Source organism: Patagioenas fasciata, chromosome 11 (assembly GCF_037038585.1).
Source record: "Patagioenas fasciata isolate bPatFas1 chromosome 11, bPatFas1.hap1, whole genome shotgun sequence".
NCBI classification, from domain to species: Eukaryota; Metazoa; Chordata; class Aves; order Columbiformes; family Columbidae; genus Patagioenas; species Patagioenas fasciata.
The window spans coordinates 9,726,604-9,754,015 of NC_092530.1; the positions used below are offsets into that span (position 1 = coordinate 9,726,604).

At 43.1% G+C, this 27,412-nt stretch overlaps 1 protein-coding gene across 2 annotated transcripts; it reads right to left on the reverse strand.

The window, feature by feature from the left end:
* ZDHHC15 (zinc finger DHHC-type palmitoyltransferase 15) lies at positions 1 to 27,412 on the reverse strand. 2 transcript variants are annotated; one of them, XR_011740839.1, is made up of 12 exons: positions 27,243 to 27,412; positions 23,578 to 23,604; positions 21,565 to 21,659; positions 20,320 to 20,440; positions 19,445 to 19,514; positions 18,827 to 18,859; positions 17,667 to 17,787; positions 16,663 to 16,795; positions 15,428 to 15,554; positions 13,939 to 14,053; positions 7,717 to 7,799; positions 1 to 6,686 (listed from the first exon to the last, which is right to left on the reverse strand). XR_011740839.1 is itself a non-coding variant. In XM_065846446.2 (12 exons), the coding sequence occupies exons 1-11, from the start codon at positions 27,358 to 27,360 to the stop codon at positions 7,756 to 7,758; spliced, it is 999 nt and encodes a 332-aa protein (XP_065702518.1). In that variant the 5' UTR covers positions 27,361 to 27,412; the 3' UTR covers positions 1 to 6,686; positions 7,717 to 7,755. The 2 variants fall into 2 exon arrangements, 1 of the variants encoding a protein (XP_065702518.1); XM_065846446.2 differs by having other exon boundaries at positions 13,944 to 14,053.

Consider the following 27,412-nt stretch of genomic DNA (forward strand, 5'->3'; position numbering starts at 1 on the left):
TGAGCCCAAAATGGTTTTAATGCAGTCCTGGCCCGCAGTGCAGTATACACTGTGCAGGCTTTCTAGTATAAACCATAATACAAAACGACAAAGCAGAAACTTCAGGATATTCAGCTGTAGAAACCATACAAACACCTGGAAAACGCCAGTGGAACATACACAAAGCATTCATCGGAAAAGTCAGAACGTTTGGCGGACAGTAAAAATGAGTATCCAAAGCTTTTGTAAAAACCCACTTGATATCAAAAGTTGCAATGCCGGCAGCAGCATCAAACTCCTGAACCTGACCAAACATCCCACGTGTTGTCAGCAGATGGTGACATTCATGGGAAAACATTTGCTTCCTATTAAATTAAGGGGTGAGAAATCGGTATTAAGCAACACAGCCCCGAGTGGCAGCTCCTCAGCTGAAGAGAACAGTGGTGATTTTACACAAGAGACTTATAAATACCAACACCAGCCCATGCTGGTGATCTAAAAAGCAGCTGAATGTAAAAAAAATCAAATCAATACAATGACATTTATGTTTCTAATTCTAACAATTCAGCAGTTTTTGGCAGAGTTCCCTACGCTGGTCTCCCTGGGTACGACACGAGCGTCACACTATGGTGGCTGACGGCGAAGGGGGCTCTGGCCCAGGCTAAGAGGTAGTAAATAGAACATCGATCGATTCCCAAACGGAGCTTTCTGACCACAGAACGGCTCCTGCAGTTCATGTTCCGCTCAGCGCAAGGTTTCCTGCTTAATGGTAACAGCAGCGAGTGAAACCCGCTCGCTTTACTGGAAACAGGCAAAAAACAAACGCTGAATTCTAATATACAGATAGGTCTGTGCTTACCTGCTCCTGAGATTTAAATTTTATTGTCACAACAATAAGGAGTCACTTTCAGATGAAAACCAGATACTTGATAACAGAACGTGACCTTTTCTATTCGATACGTGGCTGACAAAAGCACCAGCCCCAGTGGTTCATTGTGGATCAGGACACCAGATGCTGATCCCTTGGTCCTTTTTGGTTTGGTTTTTGGTTTTTTTTGGTCAGGGTTTTTTTTCTCAACAAAACTTTTTTTTAAACAGTGGTTATTATGCACTAAAGTTTTACAAATGCTGCCGTAAATCTTAAAACCTCATAAAGAAGACAAAAATATTTCAAGCACCATGAAAGCATAACCAACTTACAGGCTGACATCTGAAATGTAAACTTACATTTTATTTCAGAAGGTTGACATTCCAAATTGAAGCTAGAAAATGAAGAAACACGGTTTTTAGGAAAGAGAGAAAAGCAACGCGGGAAGTTGGATCCCAGTGCTCCGAGCAAATCAGGCTCGGCCTGAATAATGAGATCCACAAACCGATACCTGACAAACATTAAGATCAGTCACAAACAAAATACGTGGCACAACTGCTTAAAATGACACCTGCTCACCTTCGCAGTACCCAAAAAAGCTGAAAAGCTGGTCATATTGTAACTGGCTATTCAGGAGGAAGAGGAAAGACTCTCTCAAAGGGAGATGGAAGAAAGAAGAATAAAACTGCATAATGGTGGGTGTAATCTCAACGCTGATCACCAGGGAAGGAAATAAGTGTCAAGCACAAGGTACTGGCACAGCCAAGCGGTTCGACAGCCCTGTTCTGTGAGCGAGCAGCGCTGCTCAGCCACTGTACCCGGGCTGAACTCTCCCATTTCTGCGCCTCAAGTCCAGGTGACAAACCCCTTAACCCATCATTTCATTTGTGCAAGTGTTCTGTAACAAAACAGAAGCCGACAGAATTGGAAAAATATCAGTAAAATGAAGGTATTTTCAAGTACCATGGATCAATTTCAAAAATTTGTACCGCAGGAGGCACCGAAATGAAAGTGACCCTTTGAGTTAATTAATTCCGGCTTAATAAACAAGATCAGCAGCACCTCCTTAGCCTAATTCAGCACGTCTGTGGGTGAGCCAGCCAGGCAAACAGCAAATCTGCTCCGCTGGCGAAGCGACTGCATGGGAGGCGGCGGGTCCTGATGCCCTGAGCACGTCGCTCTTTGTGTCCCGCTTCGGGGAAGAAAAGGTTATTTTTTCTTTTCCCCTGACACTTTACATTCATATTACGTTACAGACTTTATGCAGCAGATTTGGTAGCCAATACCAAGTTGTGCTTTCAGTGCACACCAGCATACACAACTCAAAAACTACAGCTAGTACCGATTCTGCTGAACACGTTGCTCGTTTGTTCCAGGAAGGAAACAATCATTGCTCTGAGGAAGCGTCCCCGCTCTTGTCAGCGCCAGGTCACTACCTGCACTAGGTACAGCTATTAAAAACATACACTTTTGCTTCCTGTTTAAAGGAAACCGATCTTATTCTACTCCAAAAACATCCTGTACCAATTCAACAAGAGACAAAATCGCAGTGCAGTGAGGCTTGCAGAGTCCTGATTCCTTGGACAGGACTCAGGGGCCAAGGAGGGGACTTACCACAAATACTACCCACAAAAACATCAATATGATGTTTTCTCTTTTTTTAAAGAGTACAGTGAACCTGAATGTAAATGGGAGAGAATGGGAGAGGCGAGGAGGTGGTTGGTTGTGATCGGTTATTTTGGAGCATTAATCTAGGAGTACAGGATGAGACAGAGTAGCAGGTACCACAGTAAAACCCAGCAGGAACACTTGTTCTTTCCCACGGTGACATTCACTTGGAAAAGTTGCTTATAGCAGAGAAAGTCCTCGCTCACGTGAAGAACATGAAAACCATTTGTAAAACGCTGAAATAGAAAGAAAGAAGGGGCCAAGGCAAGGTAGGACACACTGTACCCGGGCTGAACTCTCCCATTTCTGCGCCTCAAGTCCAGGTGACAAACCCAGGGTTGCGTTCAACACTTGCAGAGCGGCTCCCAGCCAGTCTGACTCGTGTCACATCCACTACCTGGGACTCTTGGTAGAACTACAGACGGTGTCTGGTGCTCCCAGTTCCCGCTTCTGTGGTCTCATCGAAATGACCTTGGCAGTCACATCCACCTCCTTGGATACGTTACATTAAGGGAATAACGTAATTATTCTCTAAATACAGGTGCTTCTACACCTCCGGCTCCACTGGCAGTACGAGATCCACCACGAGCAGTTTCTGACCCTGAGCTGAAAACCACTTTTCTGCTTTATTCTGTAGTGTAGATCTGACGCTAAACCAGAGCGAACAGCCCCTGGATGGGGCTGAGAGAGTTGTGTTCTGCTCCCCCAGCATGCCAGGCTGCAGGGAGCATCGCAGTCACACGGCTGCCATCAGCATCAGAACTGAGATTCAAACTTCAGGAGTTGAATGGGTTTTTTTGGGTGCGACTGGATTTACAGCACCTAACTAGGTAGAGGCTGGCAGCAAACGTCATGAGAGAAATCCTTTGGGCCTTTTCCACAACGCACCATACAGATCCATCCTGCACCAGAGAAAGTGGGAATGGATTTTACCCCTTAGAGAACTATTTGCACGTTAAAACAACGACCCCGCACTCAGCTGAAAACTCTATCTCTTTTGATACCTGCAGCAGGTACCAGTGTTCAACAGAATTATGTGCACCCTGCATTTATCACATTCCTTGTATGCAACTTCTTTTCAGAAGCTAAGGAAAAAAGTCAATTTAAATAGTAAATAGCAGCTCAGGTTTAAACCAACAAGTTTAAAAGTTAAATTACTGCTTTTACGCTGCCTAGATCCCTAGTTTTTGCCTTTTTAAAGGCCAAAAATACTAATTGGGAAAAGCATATTCTCCTCAGTAGCCCAGCAGTTGTGTTTGCAGCACCAGCTGCAATAATGCACCGATCAAAAAGCTCTCAGCAGTTGTATTTTGGGAACCACCAAGTTTCCCCACAGAGGAACCTCCCACTGCCCTGAACACAACAGGACAAGTGCCGGTGCAGTGCAGGGAAATCTCTTTAAAATAATATGGACAAAATGTGTGTCCAATGCCTGAAAAAGCTCCATTTCGTTCCTGTCTGGTTTTGTTCTGCCTCGTTTTTACACAACTTCTGTATTTGTTTCATTGCAAAGCTCTCAAAAACCTGACGTGTGAACATCGATTTGAAGTGGTTCGGAAGCGCTCAAACTACTTATTGCTTCTACCTGGGCAAGAGTTTGGTGTAACCAAGTGAGGCTGAGCTGCTTCGAGAAAGGGAAAAGTCGGCCATAATTAATCACATGAAAAGTTACTGAGTAAGTTACTTGGAAACCTTTAAAGCTGTTTCTGAATCTGAGCTGGAGAGCTGGGTTATCATAAAAACACGTTTTAACAATCATGAGAAGACAAAGCCTGATTTCCTGTGCCACCCAAGGCGCGGTGCTGCAGCCGGCAGGACGCTGCCTGCACATCTGCTCCGCAGCTCTTCTGCTGCTGCCGCTCCGCAGAGAAACAGCACCGAGAGACCGACCGGGCTGGGAACAACCAAATCCAGCACGGAGCCAAGAGCCTGCTCAGAAAACTCCTGTAATCCCACACGGCTGCAGACACAGCTCTGCCGCTCCGGCTCAGACACGCACCTCAGCGGGCACAGCCACAGAGTCACCAAATCAGCTCCCTGGCTTCACAAACAAGGAATTCTGAGTTTTCAAAGGCACCAACAGCACCTCTGTTGGTGCTGAATTCCTGTACATCTCCTGCTGTGTTTTGCTGCCGCCTTCCTCTCCAGATCCCCCTTTGGAACACGTTTTGCCAGAAACGAGGTGATTTGTTCCAGTGCCACCTGTCATCAAACACGGCTTAAGGGCCACCATGAGATTTCCAGCAGAAATGCGGGTTTCCATTGACAGGAAAAACAGTTTCAGCACTCAAGAGCTGTTTGCTGCCAGAACCACTCAGAGATGTGATTAAAGCGGTCGGAGCAGGAACATCCAGGTGGTTAAACATCTACTCTTACAGGCAGAAAGTCTCTGCCAGAATCTCTTCTGTCTCACCAACACATTTCCACTGGCAGCAACCGCAGAGTAAAACGAGGAAAAAAAGATTTAGTCTGTAGGCCAGGCCTTTGTCACCAAACAGATCCTTATCGGGTAGTTTCTCATGACATGCACAGCCGCTTCTGTGGTCACTGTCAACACAAATGAGCTGATAAACACAAAAATGGGATAGAAAATGATTACAAGTGATCCTAAAGGCAGTAAACCAATACTTCAAGCATGCACCTAATTCAGACATGAGTGATGGAGATGGAAGGTCTGAATCATGCAGATAAAAAAAGAAAAATGCATATAATCCTGCCAGCAAATTCTCAATTCCATTCCACAGAATAAAAACAGTGATACATTCCTCTGACTGCAAATGGAGCAAAACGAAGAAAAAAATCTCATCGCCTCCTAGTGCTGAAAAACCTCTGAACCACCATTCGATACATCTACTTATGAAAATGTTAGAAAAACTTAAATAAATCAGTTGTTTCTTCAGCATTATGGGAGTAAACCCATCTTTGTTTGTACCTCAGTAAGGGTTATAAATATGAAAAGGGTGAGTGTCAGGAGGATGGAGCCAGGCTCTTCTCGGTGACAACCAGTGACAGGACAAGGGGCAATGGGTGCAAACTGGAACACAGGAGGTTCCACTTTAATTTGAGAAGAAACTTGTTCCCGGTGAGGGTGTCAGAGCCTGGCCCAGGCTGCCCAGGGAGGTTGTGGAGTCTCCTTCTCTGCAGACATTCAAACCCGCCTGGACACCTTCCTGTGGAACCTCAGCTGGGTGTTCCTGCTCCATGGGGGGATTGCACTGGATGAGCTTTCCAGGGCCCTTCAACCCCTGACATTCTGGGATTCTGTGATTTGTGGAGCGTAAACTCCAAACACCGCTGTTGGAGCTAAATTTTCAGTGCACGTTTCCAACTCGTGTGTTTTGAATTTACGTCTTCCTTTCTGACTCCATAAACACACAAATTTCCATCAAACACCGATCCAGGAACGAGTTGATATTTTAGCCCTAGGAATTAATGCAAACTGTACAGTCTGAAGTTCCCGTTTGCATTTGAGGTGCCTGCAAGCAGCATTGGCCTTAAAGGGCACTATAAGACAATTTACACCCTCCTAGAAAAAATGTAAAAAAATCTATGGCCACAATATTCTTGAATCTTGATACTGGCAATGTGAATATTCTATTTTCATATACAGCTGCACATGCATTTATGCATGTTCAGCGCTTTCTCTTTCGACACACTTACATCCAACTATCAATTTAGTGCCAAATTTAAGTGGGTCTGTCTCTCATCAGTTGAACTGACTCAGACAGAACTTCAAACACGTTAGAAAATGCCACTTGTCAGAGAAGGTTGAAGAATCAGTCTCAAAATAAATACCATCCCCAAGAATATTATGGCTTGGAAGAATTTCAAGAACTGGAGTCCCTGATGTTTGCAAAATGAAAAGGCCTTTGGAAATGCCCTCGCATCAATGCTCTTTACCTATTTTGAATAAAAAATATATATTATTTATAAAATAAAGAGAGCAGGCCAAAGAACATTGGCCGGAATCACTCTATAAAACTGTTCTGTTCACTCTGTAACTTAAACTTATAAAGCCTTGAAACATCTGGGTAGCAGGATTTCTGGAGAAGCACTCTAGAATGCAGATTCCAATCAGACGATGCTTCATGATGTTTTCTCATCTTGAAGATCCACTTGTTTTCCGCCCCTCGAAACCAAAGAGAAGGGATGTTGGCTCCTGAGAGGGAAGCTGAAATTTAAATGAAGAAAAATGTGCAACGTTAAGCACTGATCTGATGAGCAACAGAGGGCCGTCTAATCGTGACTTGGAGCACTGTTTTAAAGCCATGCAGAACAACAGGAAAAACATATGTTTTTCACTCCCTCAGCAGAATAGCAGCATGCAGTCCCCACTGACTTATTGACAGAAAAATACTTTGGGGTTTTTCTTCTCAGTGGAAAAAAATGGAATAGTATCTGCAATACGCAAGGATCTCATTTGTAAAAATCTCAAGTTGCCCTGTTTGTGTGCAGAACTGGGCAGCGCATTGCGGTGCTTTGCCGTACAATACAGTTACTCAGCAGCCACAGAAAACAGAGGGGCGAATTCTATCTGACTATTCTGCCTCTGGCAAGCGGGACAGCAGAGGATACTCCCGGAATCTTCCTCCGTTACGCTCTGCTGTGAAAGCGTTCCACAGAGAATGAAGACGGCACAGCCTGCAGCTCACTGCCACGGTACGTTTGGGGTATCTCCCCACTGATAGGAAAGTCAGAACGGATTACAGACCAGTGAGCATCCTGGTAGCAGCATCTTCCCCAGACTCTGTCATCTGTTGTAAGCAAGTTTCTCCCGGGTGAAACAAAAATAAAAATAGTAGCTGATGTGGGCATTACTTCCATTTATTCCTAACTGCAACTCAGTCGTTCTCCACTTTGGTTTAAAACTGTAGCTGCACCTTCCCACACCTTTCATGAATCACTGAACAGAGTCCCAGTCCTGTCATCGCACAAGTTAGTGGCAAGAGTTGTTCCTGCCACGTTTCCCAAAGGAGCTGCAGGGTCTGTGTCCTCCTCTACACCCAGGGCTCTCAGCTCCTGCGTTAACTGCAGCAACATCCAGCCCAGGGCTGCTGGAGAAATATTGGTGAAATACTACCAGGCACAGGTGCAGCACCACACCGCTCTGGTGAGGGGCTCAGGGCTCTGCCAGCGTTACACTCAAACCCGTTTCCCTGCAGGACGGCTGTTTGGAAAGCAATGAAGAAAGAAATACTGACCTTTCTGCACAAGCTTTATACTGCTGCATTTTCAAGCTGCTATGTCTCCTTTTCTATGGCAAGGGATGAAGCTTCACCAGAATCTGTACAAAGAAAAACAAAGTAGTTAGAGGTAAGTAAATCTGGTTTTCTCACTGAAAATATATTTTTGACTAAGTACGGGAGTGTGTTTTTAAGAGTCAGTCCAAATAAAAATAGACAACCACTTGTCAGAGATAAGTGAACAGCAGTTTTTAAACTGAGATTATTATTGGCTTTATCTATTTCATAACTGTGTCACAAGCTTTTAAGCCACAAAGGCAAATAAAGATCTTTCAGTTTTAACAGAACATGTCAGGCTTTTCTGGTTAGAAAATTATACGCAATGGCAGTAACAGTGTGTCAGATGGAATCTGAAAACTCCGAGTTCAGAGCACTTCATCGGCTGGTGCCTTACAAAGAAAGAAAAGCAGTGGGGAGAACACAAGGAAGAGTAAAAACGTCATTTGTGGCTACAGCAGTTTCCTAGAACCCTTCTGTCAGGTGGGAGCGAGGGAATCAAAGCTTAACGCACCAGGAAATCCCGTTCCCTGACTGCCGTTGGGTTAATACAGCTGTGGGAGAAATGCACGGTAATACACTTCATGCACTCACGGCAAGTTGATTCCTGCACATTTTCACTTGCAAAATAAAACCTGTCATTTCTCTATGCAGACACACAGTTTCAGCCCAAATCTTGGGAACTGAAAGCTGTGCAGGTCAGACTTAAGCCATATATAAGCAGCACAGAAATTTCTACTTTAAACCTCTGTATAGAGGTTGAGGCAGTTGGCAGTTGTTCCATCTGATGAAGAGGAAGCTCAGGGCGACTACCAGATCCTACAGCCATGTGGAAACTGTTGAAAACGACAACCAGGCTGAAAGCAGCTCATATTCAATGGAAACAGCATCCTGCTGATTGTAGGCAACAACGGCATTTTGCTGTACTGTAGAACTGTATTAGTACAGCAACTAACAGCCAAGAAACTCGATGAATAAATGTAACTTCGCAGCCTGCCTAAGAGCTGGGAGGGTTATCATGCTGCATTTCTCCCCACCGGCAAAACATGGTTAAGTGAAACACAGGGTCCTATTAAAATAAAACACCAACAAAGTGTGGCAGCTACAGGAGTAAGATCCATCTCCCAAATTCACACTTCTAAAGTTGCTCCCGTGCCTACCAAAGCCAGATTTCCAAACTATGTTGCTCTGATCTTGTGCTGCTCAGCTTTAAAATCCAGAGCTCACTGCAATACGCAATGGTCATAAAGCGGTGTCAAGTATCAATTTGCCACAGAACTTTCTTTTATTTTCTCTAAATGAATTTTCTCTGTGAAGGTAAAGAAAGAAAAAAAAAAAGCAAATACTTCCTCCCCCTTAGTACTCAACAATACGTACCCAAGAAATAATTTGCCTAGACCTCTTGTTTCCTTATTATAGACAAAAAGAATCAGCGCTATTTCCATTATTGGGTTATTTTCCTATTTATGAGCACAGGCATCTATTTTACCACGCAAAATCTAACACATTTATTCAGACAGGAAGTTGCAGAGAACAGCCCTTTATTCTGCACACCTTTAGGAGAGCAAACAATCTGAATGTCAAAGGGAAGTAATAAAAGGATATATAAGACCTGCTGCCTCTGGGACATGAGTCTCACTGAAATTTCACTACCAACTTCTCATGGAATAGCTTTATTCACCTAATTGATTTAGCAGCTGCAGGTCTGATCCATATTGGTTTTACTAAATGTGTTCACTAATTGACTGAGTCAAGCTGATGCAGATTCCTGCACAGGTACCTCCCCGTTGTTTCAAAACTGATTATAGGGCAGTCATTGATGCAGGGTTTAGCACTGCTGTAACTTCGTCTTTTTCTGTCAGACACAATTTAACCATTTATATCACGCCTAAAATCCAGCGATGCAAACCTAGTCTTTAGTCTCCGGTAACTGACTTGACCGTTGGTTGCGCTGTCTGAGCAATCACCACTCACTTCTGACATCAAAGGCGCTTTTTAACTTCTTGATGGATAGCAATCCAATCCTACACTCACAACAGACGACTTCTCTACTCGAAGGCCTGCTATGCCAAATTAGCTGGTATCACAGGACGTGAAGCTCCTTTAATTAGACTCCTAGTGATTTGAATTTAAATTCAAATCGCATGCCATCCGACACCTGAAGCTTCATCACGCCAACAGAGACATCAACTTCCACCTCTTACTCGGGATACGCTGGTTTCTGCTGGGAAGATGTTACTTAGTAAAGATGACAAATTTTTGAAGATGAGAACAATTTGGGAAAGATTTGATTCACACTGAAGCCTCCTGGACAAGGTTAAATGAAACACGATTAGATTAATAAATCAAAGAGAGGAGATGTTGCTATAAATGTACAGGAATGGCTCTCCTGTCCTGTCCTGCGCTGACCCACCACGACTAACGTGTCAAACACATTCTAGATGAGTTTTTTGAAGAAACTGATAACCTTCTAAGGTGCCAACATGTGATCCGGGGTAGCCCTTTGGCTACACAAATTAAAAAGATGCCCATGAATAAGGAATGAGCGTTAATAAGTCTGAAAAAAAATCAAATTACCATGAATTTGGAAGCAAGTGTTTTTAGTCTCTGGCTAAGAAATGAAACAAAATGTTTGCCACAAGATTTTTCTCCCTACATGAAACAATAAAAGCCTTAGCAAGGCCAGGATTAAGGGGAGGGTAAATCCAACTAGGAAGGGCACATTTAAACATCCATATCACAGAAAAAAAAGGACAACCCTGTGGGTAAGATGATTTGGTCTGTGCGCTCCTGGGACCTAGATGAAGCCTTCTCACCTTGTGCTTTCAGCTGGGCTTGTCCTCACCTCCTAAATCTCCCCATCCCCTTAATGCTCATCTCTCCCCCACGTGAGCTGTTTTGCAGTTGTGGGGGCTTCCAAACGCCCTGCCCTGTGCCAGCGTGATATTATCAGTGGGGAAGCAAGACACTGCAATAACACGGGTCTGGAGCACCTTCCTTATGAGGAAAGGCTGAGGGAACTGGGGCTGTTCAGCCTGGAGAAGACAAGGCTGAGAGGGGACCTTATTTATACTGATAAATATCTACAGGGGGGGTGTAAAGAGGATGGACCAGACTCCTTTCAGTGGTGCCAACAACAGGATGAGGGGCAATGGGCACAGACTGAAGCACAGGAGCTTCCATCTGAACATGAGGATAAACTTCTTTCCTTTGAGGTGCCAGAGCCTGGCCCAGGCTGCCCAGAGAGGTTGTGGAGTCTCCTTCTCTGCAGACATTCAAACCTGCCTGGATGTGACCCTGTGTGATCTGCTCTGGTGAAGCTGCTTTAGCAGGGGGTTGGACTGGATGATCTCCAGAGGTGCCTTCAACCCCAACCAGCCTGTGAGTTGGGCACAATAACATCAGTGAAAGAAACATTTCATCAAGCTCCTTTTTTCATTATTTCTGTGGTGTTTTTTGTGCACAAGCCTGGAGGGGGGGACTCGGCTGCTGAGGAGACCCCTTGTTACTCCTGCTGCGTAACACAAGTGCATGAGCAATTACGGGTGAAACACCAGGAGGAGAGAGACCCCACTCAACTACAGGAGGGCAGCTGTCATTCTTACCTTGGTGCAGCTGACAGTGACACCTCCTAAAACCGCAGGCTTGAAAAACCTGAACTTTTCATGTTTCCTCAACTTCTGCTTTGCTTAATGTCCAGGCAGTAGGAAGAAAAGCATATCTGGTACCTTTTCTTATAGAACTCCCTCTTCCCCAGCATCTTTTATACTAATCAAAATGATACAGATGTTTGTTATCTGTGCTAGCAGTCAAGAGCTAAGAGAAAAATACACCACAAGATGGATATAGGCTGTATCACAAAACTACTCACTCAAAAACATTGTACATGTGCCATACGGTTGGACGTGGTGATCTTAAAGGTCTTTTCCAATCTAAATGATTCTGTGATTACTGAATCAATCACGACCCTACCTGCTGGGCACGGAGAACCACGGAACTTGTAGGTTCAGGCAACCCTGCCTGTTGTGGAGCTGTTTGATGGGAGTTCTGTGCTTCGCTGCTCAAAAAGAGAAATAAAGGGGATTTTCCCCAATGTTTGCTCTACCAGCTGAATCCCAACTTCACGTCGCTGATCTCCAGACACACAAAGGACACAGTCCAGGCCATTCTTTTATGTGTAGCTCCCACTTTTACCTCACAGCCACTGCCAAAACATTGACCTTTGCCAATGATGGACCAAGATCCGCACACCAACAGCTGGCTACGTAATCACAGCACTCGTTTTCTCACTTTCGTTTGTAACTTTGTATAGGCTCAGTTTGGCTTTCACATTACACTAAGAGGTTCTAATTTTACCTATATTACAGTTCTACAGCTTTTTGGAATAAGATTGCAAATGGCTTTTTCACTGAGAAAAACTAGTATCTCAGCTGGAAGGGACCTACAATGATTACAGGCCCAACTGCCTGTAAATGTCATTTATTGTATAAGCATTATAAATTGTGGAACTTTATATAAGCTCCAGACTCAGATTCTGGGGTCTGCTCAGGCCCCAAATCATCTCACTGTCACATGTTTTCATAATTAAGAATTTATTTTTTATTGAAAGAATTTATTACTTTGGAAAAGTTGGAAGAAGCTCTGACTCATTCCTAAAGGAGCTATTTTAAGCATCATAAACAATACACAGACATGCCATATTTTGTTATTTTTAAAGCCCATTTGTTTTACCTTACAACGGCCAAAATGTATAGTATGAAACGAAGAGCAGGTAGTTTTCTAACACACAAATATGAACTAATTAAAGCAGTTAATTTGGAGAAAAGCTGAGATGAGCCTCTTCAGTCCTATTGACGTGTGCCTTGTTAAAAACACAGACTGTTTATTTTGTGGTGGAATAACTTGAACAAACAGCCGCAGGTGAGACCCAACCAGAGCCAACAGCAAACACTGTGCTGCGCGGACTGAAGAGCTCATTGCACTCCACATTGCACACGTATTAAAATGTTCGTGTAAAAAGTTTCTGTTACCACCTTTGAGCAAGACCATGGTCTTCCTCACAGGTCCCCAAACATACGTTTGAGCACATATGACTAAAATGTATATTCTGAAAGGGAACATTATCACTAAAGTTTGTGAAAACTATTCTGAGGTAATAAAGAGCATGACTATGGAAATTGTGTCTCTGACAATAAGGCAGTGATATTAATATTTGGTTGTCCAAGAATAATTGCTTGATCCACTAATTATAGTAACCTGAGAATCAATCAACACTTTTACCTTCCTTAAAGGAAAAAAAGGGTGAAATTATCACCTTTCTTTTAAAGGGAGCCAGTGGATGGGATCCTCGCTCCACAGGAGTAAATATGAGCCCATGTTTTACTTACTGACTGAATTCCTGAAGCCTCAAACATGGTAACTGGGGCCTCTGACATGAACCCTGATATTCAGATGTTCTCCCAAGACAAAGCTTGGGGGTAAATATGCAAGGAAAGAAAATTAAGTTCAAACAGAGAAATGTAACAGTAAAGAATCATTAAACTAATTCTGGATTCATCTAACGAATGGATATACATAGAAAGTTTTTCTAACAGGACATTCATAGCATAAAGGGCATGTTTACATTTCAGAAACAGGTCACATCTGTTGTACAAGCGCCTTCACCCAGAATTGCTCTCGAATTGCACACATATTTATTCTATGGAGGTTTGTGCACAGCGAGGCAAGCATCAAAACAAATCAACCGCTTCACTCTTGTCATAAACCCCAACAAACAGCGTATGTTCCTAAACGTATCACTGCATTCAGGTGTTTGCACGCACTTTCACAAACTCTTAGAAGACAAATGCACTTAAAAAACAATACAGTCTTTTCATTTTTACAGGCGCAACTTTATGTCTCCAATAACTGCTGCATGCAGCAGCATTTACATATAAATACACTCGGTGGAAATTTCAATTTCTCTCTGCAGCTTGTAACAACCTCTCAGCTCATTTACTTGCAAGTAGAAAGCTACTAAAAAAAGAGCTGACTCCAAAGTAGGGCTTATTTTCAGTCTGTGTCAATCAGTCCAGTCAGAGCTGCCCAGTGACTCGGTCAACACCATTTTTTATTTGATCAGCTCTTATAATTCATCTTTTAGTCCCTGTAGATCAAGACACAAGTAATTTCCTTTAGCGTTACCTTACCGTGAGGCTCTTCGTCTATTCCATCATCTTCCCACTGCTCCTCATTTGCCAGGAGAGGATTCTGAGCTTCACACAGAGCTCTCATGGGGAAAAAGTGTCCATCGCCCTGGCTGCGTGGGAGGAGGCAGAGAAAGACACTGTAAAAAGCAGCAGATTCCGAAGGATGACGATTTCTACACATCTTATCTGCAGCTCAGATACCAAGTGTGGTGGTGGGTAGGTTTGGTCCTCCATTCCTTCAAGCTCTCTGGAGAATAAAAGTTCAAACCTATAGCCTGGAATTAAATAATTTTTAGCAGAACTTAAATGTGCCTGACTTGATCGAGTCGTTTGGATACAGGAAAAAAACCAAACAAACCAAAAGAAAAAAAAACCCTTATGGACAGCTAGAACTGAGGGGGGAACTAAGAAAAACATTTCTGTAGAAGGAGCAATTTATACCATAGGTAGAAATTTTATCAATTTATACCATACCATTTCTGCTTCAGGGCAGAAATTACACTTCTGTCTTTGAATGACACTCAGTAGAAAATGGCCCAAATCTTAACTAGATGTTACTGGAAGACAAATAAAAGACCCACTTTCCCATGACCTAAACCTGAACACAGAATGGCAAAAACCAAAATAAATACATTCTGCAAAGATCCGAAGTTGCAAAAGCTTTTTTTGCTTTACTACCGCCCAAAAGGAAATGCGAATCTGGATATCAAACAAGAGCTCAAGAGTCTGGTCAAACTCACGTGATGCAAACTAACAAAGCTGAAAGCTGGATGTTGCAGCTGGGTGTGTAGCAGCACGGACAGGAGCTGTGAACTGGCTGAAGTGCCTTTTCCTCTGCTGACTTTGCTTTGTGCAAGGAAAATGACCCAGTGTGCTCCCTGTGCTGACCACACACAGCGGTAATGCCTGACTGGCACTTCAGCGCTGCCTTTCCTTACCAGAAAGACTTTCTGTGCTCACCTTTCCCCTTTAGCCAAACAAGGGTGGGAAACGGATGGCAGTGGGGATGCAACTTGGCCTTAGACTTAGATGTTGCTACCTGGAAAAGCTGTGAACTGCTGTGCCAGGGACTTATTTGCAGTTGTGCCCGATTACTAAAGGATTTAAATTCCAGTATACTGGTCTACTAAGTGCCAAAAGCACCTTTTCCCCTACGTTGAGAAACAAACTGTTGCAGGCAGAGGAGTGTGACGGATGAAGAAAATGGCCCCTCTGAAGTGCACACCATGGACACACGAACCCCAGGAGCCCAGGAAGTGTCCAACACCCCACAGCGCATTGACCCCCAAACCCTTTCCCTTCCAGCCTCCTGGTGAACAGGATTTATACAAATTATGTTCGTTGGTGCACTTATAATGATGAACAACAGTAGCCGGCCAAGCCGCACAAAAACAGGCGTAGCACGTGAGGCTGTGCCAGACATTTAAAGTCAGTCTCTTCAGTTAATTGCATCAGCTTTTAGCACTGACTTGATTATAACTTACCTAGAGGCAATAGGTAGTAACCACAGCTTTTTTTCTTCTCCAAACACTTGCTGAAGGTTCTTTACAAAGCCAAGATTGAATCCGTTTTTATCTGGGCCGTTTTGAAACACGGGAGCTGAGAAAGCCTCTACACGCAGATGGGATTTCAGCAAAAAAAGTGAAAATTAATGGCAAATACATGCACAGTCCTTTGCAGATTTGTAGCCAGCTAAAGACAACATGATATTTTTCCCATTTTGCAAGCTTGTGAAGACTTTCAAAGTGAAGGTAAGAATCTGGTCTTACAACTGAGCCACACGGAACAGTGAAATCTTAGTACAAATAGTTTGTTTAATTGAGAGAATAGAGTTAAAAGATCTCTGCGTGAGACTCGTTGAAATTCAGTGGGTACAAATTTCTAAGTAAAAGACCTGCAGAATTAAGGTGGTTGGTCTTCAATGCATATTTCAGAAGTGACACTGGAGATTTAAATTGCTTCATTCATTAATGATATCATGAACAAACATTAAGAACCAACACATGCAAACAGACCCTCTGTTATGCTGAGATGTAAAATTAAGAAAAGAAAGGGGAGGAGAACCTAGAGTGCACTAGAAACAAATTTATCTACCTTGTAAGCTGCTGCAGAGGGGACAGATGAGCTTCAGTGCCCCTTGAAATTAGTTCTGAAGTTAATAAGTACACAAAATCTGAATATTTTCAAACTCTTGATAGTGTGTGTATTTTGTTATAAGATTTTATCCAAAAAGCTTTAAAGATTGAACAGAATTTATCTGAGAACAAACAAAGAAATCACTTGACAAAATCATTCTATTTCAGATTTTCATTGGCTTTACAGCCCCAACTCTTTTGCCTTTGTCAATGACGATGGACACTTTGTCCCAAGCTTACTCAGCTGGTTTGGGGTGCACTCCAGCATATGAGCATAAAGAACCATTATTCCTGAAAAGCTGCACTCATTTCACAAGAAATCTAGTTATACATATGCATAACATTTGTATAATTGGACTTTTATGCTTTAAGGCTCTGATTTCCCCAACAAAACTTTTGTCACACCAGCTAATAAATGCAGCTCATTTGAAGTGACAAATTTCTGCAGCATTGTGCCAAGATCTCGAATCTTCCTCCCCTCATAAGCCAGCGGGAATGTATAGAAGTAGAACACAAAAGCCTGGTTTTTTCCCTCTTAGAGAACTTTTGGTGTGTCTTACTTAAAGCAGACACAAGAGCCTTACCTAAAGTAGATCTGTTTCTACTAACAAGCCAACAATGGTAGCCGAACAGAAAGAGAAGGCTTACAAAGAACATGACGGCGATGAAGAGAAGGAAAAGGACATGAAACTTGGACCGTCCATTAGTCAGTTCACCCTGGAAAGAAAAGAAATACAGAACAAGTGGTAAGAACAAATAAAAGCTGGAAATTCTTTGTTTCTAGAGAGAAGAAACATTTCCTTGTGCAGCAGAAGAGTCAAGTGCCACAGATGCTCATACACATACAACTGCCCAGAGCCTCTGGGGACCTTGAAGTACAAAAACGACTTCCCAGCCTTTGCACATCCCACATATGCAGCCGCAGAGCTCAAGTCTCTGCCCTTCTTACCATTACAAACAACTCCTGCTAGTGTCCCGAGAGCATGTCAGAAGGCGTTTTGTGTGATTAGTCATTAAAACAACAAAAATTTGATACATGAATGCACAGCAAAGTTACTTAAACAAGTCATACAGAGTTATTAGCAGAAGGGAGATGAAAAAACTAGAAACAAAAGGCCAGTGTCTTACTGGAACCATCAGCTGGCATTGCTTGCAAGTGAATGACAACTGACAACTGCATAACAAGCATACTTTATTTCAGTCAACTTTGAAACTGAGAAAGGTGTCATACAGGGACTAGAAAATGAACAAGTTATTTTGACATTGTTCAATAACTATGTACGGATCGATGCCAGGATGTTATACTTTGATACTAATGCTTCTGAGATACCCACATGTGCAAACAGAAGAACAGGAAAAGGATGTAACTTTTCTGCCAGAAGCTAACTCTACAGTTCAAAATTCCTGAAGTCTATTTGCTTCTCGTCTTGTGCATTTCAGACATATAATGGGAGTTATACTGAAAAGACAGGCTCAGGAAAATACTTTATGGAAGAAATGCATTGACTGAAAGCAAAAAAGCAACACAAGTGGCTAAACCCCACCAGACTCACAGGGTATGAAAAAGTAACCAGATTTCATTACTTACGGTCCAATACTTAATGAAATACTTGAAGACTGTTGCAGCGATATACAAGCAATATAACAAAGAATACGCTAAGAAGAGCAGAAAGAATTTGTAGTTAGAAAATCCAACGCAGTTATTCACCCTAGAGAACAAAAGCAAAGGTGAAATCAGGATGTGTACAGCACGCAGTTGTAACACAATGAATCCTTATTAAGCCTCTTGATTGTACACAATTTCTTCAATAAGTAGCTCCCCCTAGTGGTCAAAATGAAATAGAACTAAAGTCTTTTTGCTTTTCACTTGAAGACTTGCTATGCCGAGTAAAAGAATGTTCATATTTTTGGAATCTGTTCTGACGTTGGTACCGCTGGTCAATCTGTCACAGGGGCAGGCTGGAATGACTTGTGTCTGTTCCTTGTCTGCAAAAGTAATCAGATCTGGGATTTCTGTGCTGTGTTACTCACTTGCACATCTCAGGAACCAGATCGAGCACTGCTTGTTTGTTGACACACAAAACAAATCAACCCAAATTTGATTATAATGCTCCACGCACAGGACAACTCTAAAAAGGAACAGGGGAACACACTAAAAAGTAGTACGTGTTTGTCTCAAAACTCAGGTTTGAAAAATCCTCCAGAATTTAGGATTACCAGGGAGGTTCATGTGGGGAAATGTGTTGCTTCTGAGTTCTGAAATCTTCCTTTTAAAAATAGGAGGAGTTTAAGAAATCTAATGGCAAAAGCTTAATTCATCCACGCACTATTCTACACAAACTGTGTACACAGGTGGCAGGAATCATTGCAGAAACAATCTGCCTGCAAATACTACGACTGAAACAAGCACCAGCTGCTTGCTGAAACCATTACACACCCAAAGTTAAAGGCTACATTGAAGTCTCCTTAAAATGTGAATAACAGTCAAAGAGTGAATTAGCAGTTGGGGTTTAAACTATATCGATACAACGGCTTCTCTACACATAGTTCGTGGAACAAACATGAATGATGTGTCTTTCAAAATATCAAACGTTTCAGGCAATTTCGAAGTGTAATTATTTTATAAATTTCCCAACATAAGGATTCATGGGCTAAACCAAAAGAGCCATACAGACGCTATTCTGTGGAAGAAATGTACTCAAACAGGCTGTCTTTTCACACAATTGCAAACCCGTATCCAGGACGTACCAGGGACAGTGATGATCCATTTTTAGCACACATCTGCAAAAGGACAAAAAAGAAAAATGGAAGATCTTTATTTGGTACTTAATTGCAGATAAATAGCAAAAGCCTCTGTTTTTTTATGAGATTTCTACACGACAAACTCAAGATTGTACCGTGTCTACGAAATTCTTAAGGCAGTTATAATTTTAAGGTGGAATATTTATTAGTTTTTCAAGATCAACCCATGTCCTTGGTACCGCGCAAGACAAAATGAAATTATTTCTGCCCTTAAGGGCCTAAAACTTTTGCAAAACGCCACAGGTAAAGGCCTGGAATATTTTAAAAAATCATTTTAAAAGTCAACAGAATAGGTTATTTTCACCTGCTTAGGTTCATCAGTTCATTTTCACTAGATGACATGTTTTATAGCAACTTAACGCTGGCAGGTGTGGGAACCGCAAACACTTCAGGGCCACAAAGAGCCGAAATGCAAATGCTAACGCTGCCACGCGCGCCGGTGGCTGCGGCTGGACACACGGACTTGGAGCCTTCATGTGTAAAAGGCCAGGTGAAGGACCAGCCCGTTCACATAACTCAGTGCTGACGATACTCACTTCCACGAAAAACAACCCAGTAACTTACATAGCACAAACGGAGCAATGGTGACAACGATCAGGTTTTATTAGCTGGCACCTGTCACAGAATCGAATACCTGAAATTAAAGACACATTAATAGAAAAGTGTTATTTTTTTTCCACGTGGTAGTGAATATTCCTAACTCTTCATATTCTTTCCTCTAGCATCGCAAAAGAGGGGTGCATTTGCAGCTGATTTTCGCTGCCAGGTTATAATCAGATAAGGAATGCTTGAAATTCTTCTGGAGACTTGCAGTGGGGGTTGTTCACTGCATTTGCAAAGCTTACGACCAGCTTAAAAGCGATAAAACAAAATTGTACGTGTCCCTCTGGCTTCCACATTTACTCAGACTTTACAAATGTTCCATTTTGATAATTGCCTATATAGCTGTTCTTTACTTCAGAATTCTTTGGCTCGTCTCACAGGAACGGGTCAGAGTCTCCAACACGAACACTGATTTCTTTCATGCTTTGCAAGGAGCGCAGTACGCGTTTAATCACAGAACAAGGTCCAAAAATTACAGAGCTATGTTCTGTGTGTCTACCCAGTCTCCATTTTAAGTTAAAACGACCAGAGATTTTGTTGTTATGTTACAATTATTAAATGCAGACGACATAAGTAGGCTTTTGAACTGCAAATACAAAGGGTAACGTATCGCTTCCCAAAGGCAGCACCTGGTACTCCACTGAAGATGAACAAAAGTGCTCAAAGCTTTTTTAGCTTTCCCAAAGATAAAAGCTGGGAGAAAAGGCGTTATGATTATTCACGGGAGAGCTCCGTGCCGCACGCAGCGGCACTAAGGTGGCCCTGCCGGCTGGCGGGATCAGCTGCATCGCCAGCTTCATCGGCTTTAGAGAAACAAAGCCCCGTGCTGGCCTGACCTCCGCTCCCCGTCCTGGTGTACACCGGCAGCTTCCTTGCGATTTCGGCGAGGATTTGCCTCTGCACCTCTGGTCTGTCTTCGTTCTCATAACGCTCTTGGTCAGCAAGGGACATATGGTACTAGAAGCAGAAGTCACGAGAGGAGCAGTTACCCATGGGTAGCAGAGATAATATTTCAAATACAGGCAAGTTTGGAAACATTTTTACCCCCTACTCCTAATGAGATTAATCTAATGTGAAAACGTGTTTGTTAAGAAGACAAAGAGAGTAAGTGCTGGACAGTCAGAATAATACACAATACATCAATAAGAAATGCAAAAGTGACATTAAGGTCACAAACGAACATATTAGAATTGCTACAACTGCTGCCTTAGATTACTATTTTTCATTAATAACATTACTAACCATGATAAGGACACTGTAAGCAACAATCTGTCCCCAGCCACAGTTTTATATTCTAAAACTGGGATTAGTTGTTATTTATAAATCGACATTCTTGTAATTAGGATCCAATTATGGTCATGTATATTTGGAGTGCCAAAAAAATGTTGCCCTCATTATGTTGCTCCAAACATAGTGTTGCATTAGTATTTCATAAAGAAGTAAAACAAACGCAAAAAAAATAAAAAAATAAAAAAATCCACCAATCTGAGCAACATTAAAAAGTAAATATCTAGAGAGAATTGAAACTGTCTGCCCCTGACTGTCCTGTGCTCACACCACTTGAGCACACTCAACCTACGTTCAAAAACCAATACCAAACCAATAACTAAAAGTATCATTCATGAAACAATCTACTTCTGTCACAGTGAACCCCAGTTTCTCTTTACCATAGTATAACGTTAAATTCGTTTCTCTTACATTTTTGAGCTGCTGACCATGGAAGTACAAGGACTGGAGCTACGGGAATACCTGGCACTAAGTTAAAAGCCACGTGCAACGCACAGATCCACAGTCCTCACTGCATGAATCCCAGTGCGTTCTAAAGGAAAATGATTCTCCTGTCCCTCACCATCACTGCTGGAGCACCTGAGAAAGCAGCTTTAAAAGTCAACACCATCTCTGATTTAAATCGTGCTCTTTGGGGAGTTAAAGGATTCACAGATTACTCCGTTTTTAGGGACAACTTTAGGTCATTTTTCGTCCAATCAGTTGTCCAGCTCGACTAGGCTGAAGGATTTTTGAGTTCTCTTTAGCATCCCTGCTTTTGTTCTGCAATGAATGAAAAGGGCTTGGACTCTTACCTTTTTGCCTGGCTGCTCTGGGAGGGTAAAAATAGACTTCCAATATGTCCACACAAAGAGCACAAAGAGAACATGGAATATTATAAGATAGGCCACTGAAAAAAAAAAAAAGAAATAAACAAAACAAAAAACAGAAGCAGAACAAAGACTTCTTAGGTTAAAGTTTCATTCATGAGGGGCATAATTTCAATGTTTCACAACAATGACAAATAAAAGGAAAAAAGAAAGGTTTACAGTATTACAAGACAGCAAAACCTTATGGTCAGAGGGTCAGTAAAATGTCAGCGATTACCTGTCTCACAGCCTCCCCTTCTGCACCCACCCCAACTCCGTGTCGGACGTAAGAGGCGTCACCCGCAGGACAGGTGACAACCCCGGGAACGACAGGAATCCTGTCCCCATGTCCCAGGCACAGGCAAAGCAGAACCGGCTGGTGCTGAGCAGCATCAAGGTTCACCCTGCAATACTCCAGTGTCTCCAAATTTGGGGTTCAGTTGCGACTAAACGCAGTTAGAATCACAGTACCATAACATCAGCAACACGTTTTCCACCACTTGCGAGAGTTGAGAGAAATAACATGCTCTAGCAGAGATTTACATCGCCAAAAATAAACCAAATCTCCTGTTCAACATTTTAGATTTGCCACAGTTGATGCAATAAAACAAATCAGGAAAACACCCCTCAAATTGAGCAAAACAGGTCTTGTGATTACTGAGAAAGAACTGTGATCCACTAGACGCATTAGCACGTGACAGCCAGCATGTGTCACAGTGAGCTTAGTTCAATATTCAAACTTCATTTTGAAGCTTTGGGGCATACTGAGGCTCCGAAAGCCAGAGGACAGCTGCCCTTTTGCTGCACAAACTGATTGTTATTTCTTTAATACTCAACTCACTAAGTCACTGTCAGTTGCAAGACAGTTTTATTTAAACATGCCATTTAATCACCATAATAACCTCATTTCCCCTGATCCATTTAAGCTTCAAATTCTAAAACTAAGATTTAAAGTAATTAGTGCTAGTAGAAAGAGAAGTCCAGAATCCAAAGGCTTCCTAACTTCTCAGGCAAGACTGTGTGAAAATTGGTAAAAAGGCCAAACACAGCGTAGAGACTTCCTAATGAGACGGCAAACGATCTGATACGTCTCACAGGAACGTGCTGGATTGTGTGACTGGTCTGTGAATCAATGATAATTCATTATTACGCTCTCAAGTTTGTTTGAGATGTTATCCATATACTATATGCAGGTGGAGCTCACTCATTTTTAAATTAATATGTAAGGAGATAAACCTTGCAAAAGGTTTCATTCTGTTGATAAAGCAATACAGCAGCATGTTAGAGGAAGCTGACCTGGAGATGCACTAGTAGATTAGGCACCTAATAACCTTCTCCTGCTGAATCGGCATTAACATCATGCTTTCTATAGTTTCTCTGAAACAGTTTCAAATATCAGGACAGAAACCTTCGCTCCAACTCATCCGTGGTAGCAACTGAAAGCTGCTGTGTATACGGTTATATACCTGTTGCTGTATATATATGATTAGCGATCAACAGAAACTAGCAAAAGATCTTTTGCAAAAGCCTCCCTACAAAAAACCCCAAAAATAGCTTTCACTGAGAGATAAATCAAACAGTGAAAAAATCAATAGGCAGGCCATGGAACAAACCCAGTCTTTTCTGTTTAGCTGGTAAAATCAGGTCTGAAAACGTAAAACACAAAGGCAAAAGGTGTGGGGGCGTATAGACATTAATCATTTTTTCTGAAAGAATAAAAGGGATCAAAAGCCTTTTCATGTTCTTCTGCTTACGCTGGGACTAAGCAGGGGTATTTCCCAATACATCCAAAGTTATAGGGTGTGTACCAACGCATGCTGTGTACTTCATGAATGTGGCATTACAGCAAGGAAACACTGCAAGAGCATGCAAGTTAAAGAAAATGGACGGAAAGTACTTTTGATATTTTAACTAGAACGTCTGTGACCAAATGTCAAATACTAAATGCAATGCACATACCTTTTTCCACAGGGTTGCTCAGAGTCACTGAAAAAGAAAAATAAATATAAAAATGTCTACGGGGCAAATAGGATTCCCAGCAAAGTTTGCGACAAATAATGTTTCTATTTGAAACGCAGCCAGTTCAGAGAAAAGTGTTCCAACTCAACAGACCAAGAGAGAGCCCACAGTTTAGCATCAAATCAGAAGCGTCCTTAACAACTCCTTGTTTACTCAGGCAAATGACACCCACAGATGTTCGATAACTGTTACTTATGCTGTATTTTCCCTTGTTATAAAATATATTTTGTATATTTGTACACTGGAAATATGGTAAAAATAACCCACTAGTGACTTGTACCCTGCTTTGTGCCAGCCCCTCAGTGGTCTGCATCCTCCACGGTAAGCCATGCCCCAATGCATTTCTGCATCAGCATAAATAAACCACTGCAAATTGTCTCAGCTTTGGCCTCGTCAGCAAGAGAGGGCACACTGGAATGACTCTATTTTCACACTTGCTATTAGCAGAGTTTTTACAACCGCTCCTTACTTGACCATAACCATAGATCAGTCCCTAATGACAGAACCACTTAGAGCAACGAGCAAAGGGGACACGCTCAATATCTACTTCTCCTGATTATTTCAAAATCCGTCCATTATTTTAAAAGCCATCATTCAAGTTTAACAGAAAAGATAAAGACATCTTTCTGTAGCTGAAAATGGCGCAGTTCTGTGATAACTTGCCAGAATACTGCTTGGAAGACAAAGACCGTTCATGGGATGGGAGCCCCATATTTTGAGTCCATAGTCTTGCATCTAATGGCTGCAACTGCAATGTGTTGCTCCTTGGAGGAGCAGAGGGACCAAAGGACACTAGTGGCCACAGATCATCACCCAGAGGCACAGCAATGTTATAAAAATAATATCATATTGCTGGAAGACTCAAAATATTTGAGAGATTGCACATAGCAGTGAAGAGTCCTTCAGTAACTGTCAGATGGCACAGAAAAGGCAGCAATGGAGGGATTGGAGCCTTTTAGTTCCAGCCTAGAGCCAGTGCCTGCAAAGAGATTCTGTTCTTCAGACTCACTCTATCACCAAACTTGGAAAATGTAAATCACAGCAGGAACTTGAGCTCCTGCCTTTAGTAATGAACACAGGTTTTCTTAAACCCATACCAACAGAGAATTTTGATCCGCAAGCTCTATGATACAGAACAATGTACACGACAAAAAGAGACCAAACATTTGCCATGTCTCTCCACACTCAGTTTCAGATGAACAAGACTTGTTAGGAAACCTCTAGTTTTTCCTTTGGTTGCCGCAGATCAAGCTATGAATACATCGCCTTTTCACAAATCCTGCTTGTTTCCCTCCTGGAGTACGCGCCACACCTGCAGCATGGCCTTCTAGGGATTTCACTTGAGAAAAGAGCAAACTCCTGAATAAAAATCACATTAAAGGTTTTATGGCAGGACACTGGGACATTGTTCTCACTGTGCCAACAACCACCAACCAGAAATGAAACCAAGGCCTCCCCTCGAGTACAACTGTTGGCCATACCAGTCATTGGAAGTTTAAAACCCAGCATCAGGAGATACCTCCAGGACATCACCTACAGTCAATCCTCAGCAGTCTACACAACTAAAGATGAAAAGACTCCAAACAGAGCCTCTACTATTTATACATTTGCAACAGCTGAAATGGCAGGACACAGTGGAAACCTGAAAATGAAAGAAGCCACACGTAAAGCCTTGCTGTGTCAGAAACCTGGAAAATGGAGAACGTCCTGAGAGCTGGTTTTCAAGCAACTGCATATGGCAACAGCTGATGTTCAAATCCTAAAATAATTAATTTGTCATTTCAACTTCTGTATAGATAACCTCCTCCACACATAAATAAAATGCATGAGAGAGAAAGATGGGCTGTGGGCAAAGGAGTGATTTCGAGCAGTGAATCCAGGCAGCGAGATGAGCTCCTGCAGAACAACGCAGGCCCAACCAAAACCTTACTTAAACCAGCGGAGTCTTCTCTAATATCTGCACTGAAACTTGGAATTAACCAGCGTTAAATATCACTGAATTCGCACAGAACTGCAAACAAAGCATGTTTCAAAAGACTGACAGCATTTCTGAAAAATCCTCTGAATTTTTGGGCACGTTCTCTAACTGACAGTTACATACACCTCGGAGATATCGTTCTATGTGAATTTTTGGAACAGCCCACAATCTGAGAGATGGAATAAAATGCCATGAAGAATTTGGGGCTTTTGCCTAGCTGCCAATTAGACTGAAGCAGCTGCATTTAATTTAAGTCTTCACTGAGAAAAAAACAATAGGTCTTGCTGCATTAGGCACCCTAACAAAAATCCAATTTAAATTTGCGGTGCAGTACCAGCAGGCAGATCTTTCCACAGCAATGTCTCAGACTTCCGTCCTGAGAACTTTGGCTTCATCTACCTGGCTTTCCCTGTCCTGAGGAGAAAGAGCCACACACTCCTCCTCACCATTTCCAAAGTCCAGGCTACCAGCTCTTCCCCCCACCAGACCCAGCAAGCCTTTCTTCTAGTAACAGGTTTTTGCACACACACCAAACCAGAATAAAATAAACACGAGGAAGTTTGCAACATATCCCACAGTTAAATTGCTACATTAAGCTACACAAGCACTAAAAATTTTATTTCCAAAATGCACTGTTTTCCATGCTGCTGGAACAAGTTAAGTCGTGAGCGTGATTTCACGTAACCTATGGTTTTCTTTATCAGAATATTAAAAAAATCACAGAATCCCAGAATGCCAGGGGTTGGAAGGGCCCTGGAAAGCTCATCCAGTGCAATCCCCCCATGGAGCAGGAACACCCAGCTGAGGTTCCACAGGAAGGTGTCCAGGCGGGTTTGAATGGCTGCAGAGAAGGAGACTCCACAACCTCCCTGGGCAGCCTGGGCCAGGCTCTGACACCCTCACCAGGAACAAGTTTCTTCTCCTCTTTCAGTGGAACCTCTTGTGTTCCAGTTTGCACCCATTGCCCCTTGTCCTGTCACTGGTTGTCACCAAGAAGAGCCTGGCTCCATCCTCCTGACACTCACCCTTTACGTATCTATAAACATTACTACAGTGAAGGGCATATACCGATTTTTGTCACTCTTTAAACCAGAAATCACATCTGAACATCATCTTACAGCAACGACAGGGACTTCCACCGTGGGTATAAACCTCCCAGTCTCCAGCATCACATAACAGACTCCTGACTAAATGAAAGAGCCCACAACACCCACCCGGCCCAGCCAGCGTCCAGATCTTACAGAAGAACAGGGCAGCACACCATAAAACCCGCACTAATTAACCCCACAATGGCCCTGACCGGCCATTCGGTGTTCCCGGTCACCGTGTGCGCTGCTGCGATGGGAGCAGGTGGAACCACTGACCGCCCGCGGCACCTCCCGCTCACACACGGAGGAGAAGGGAAACTAAACCAACCCCCCATCCCGGAGCTGTGTGCCGTGTCCCGCGGGCACCGGCCGGGACTCCCACCCGGGGCGCAGAGGCCGGGCCGGGGCAGCGCCGGGCGGGTCCCCGCGGGACGGGACGGGACGGGACGGGACAGGACGGGACGGGACAGGACGGGACAGGACGGGACAGGACGGGACAGGACAGGGCCCCGCTCACCCCCGCCCCGCCGGACGCTCACCCAGACACAGCTCGAACACGTAGGCGTAGTAGGACCAGAGCACGACGAGGGCGATGATGAGGACGGGCAGCCAGGCGAACGCCCGCTGGCAGCGCCGCAGCCCACGCGACACAGCCATCTTCGCTCGGGCCGCACCGGCAGCGGCTGCGCGCCGGGAGGGCGGAGGCGAT

Bases quoted from the DNA above. Each gene is read 5' to 3' on its own strand.
- ZDHHC15 (XM_065846446.2), bottom strand. From the start codon at position 27,360: ATGGCTGTGTCGCGTGGGCTGCGGCGCTGCCAGCGGGCGTTCGCCTGG. The intron at 21,660-23,577 runs GTATGTGCATTG...TTTTTTTTTCAG, and splicing joins GAGCAACCCTGTGGAAAAAG to TGGCCTATCTTATAATATTC. The intron at 17,788-18,826 runs GTACGTCCTGGA...TTTGTTCTCTAG, and splicing joins ATGGATCATCACTGTCCCTG to GGTGAATAACTGCGTTGGAT.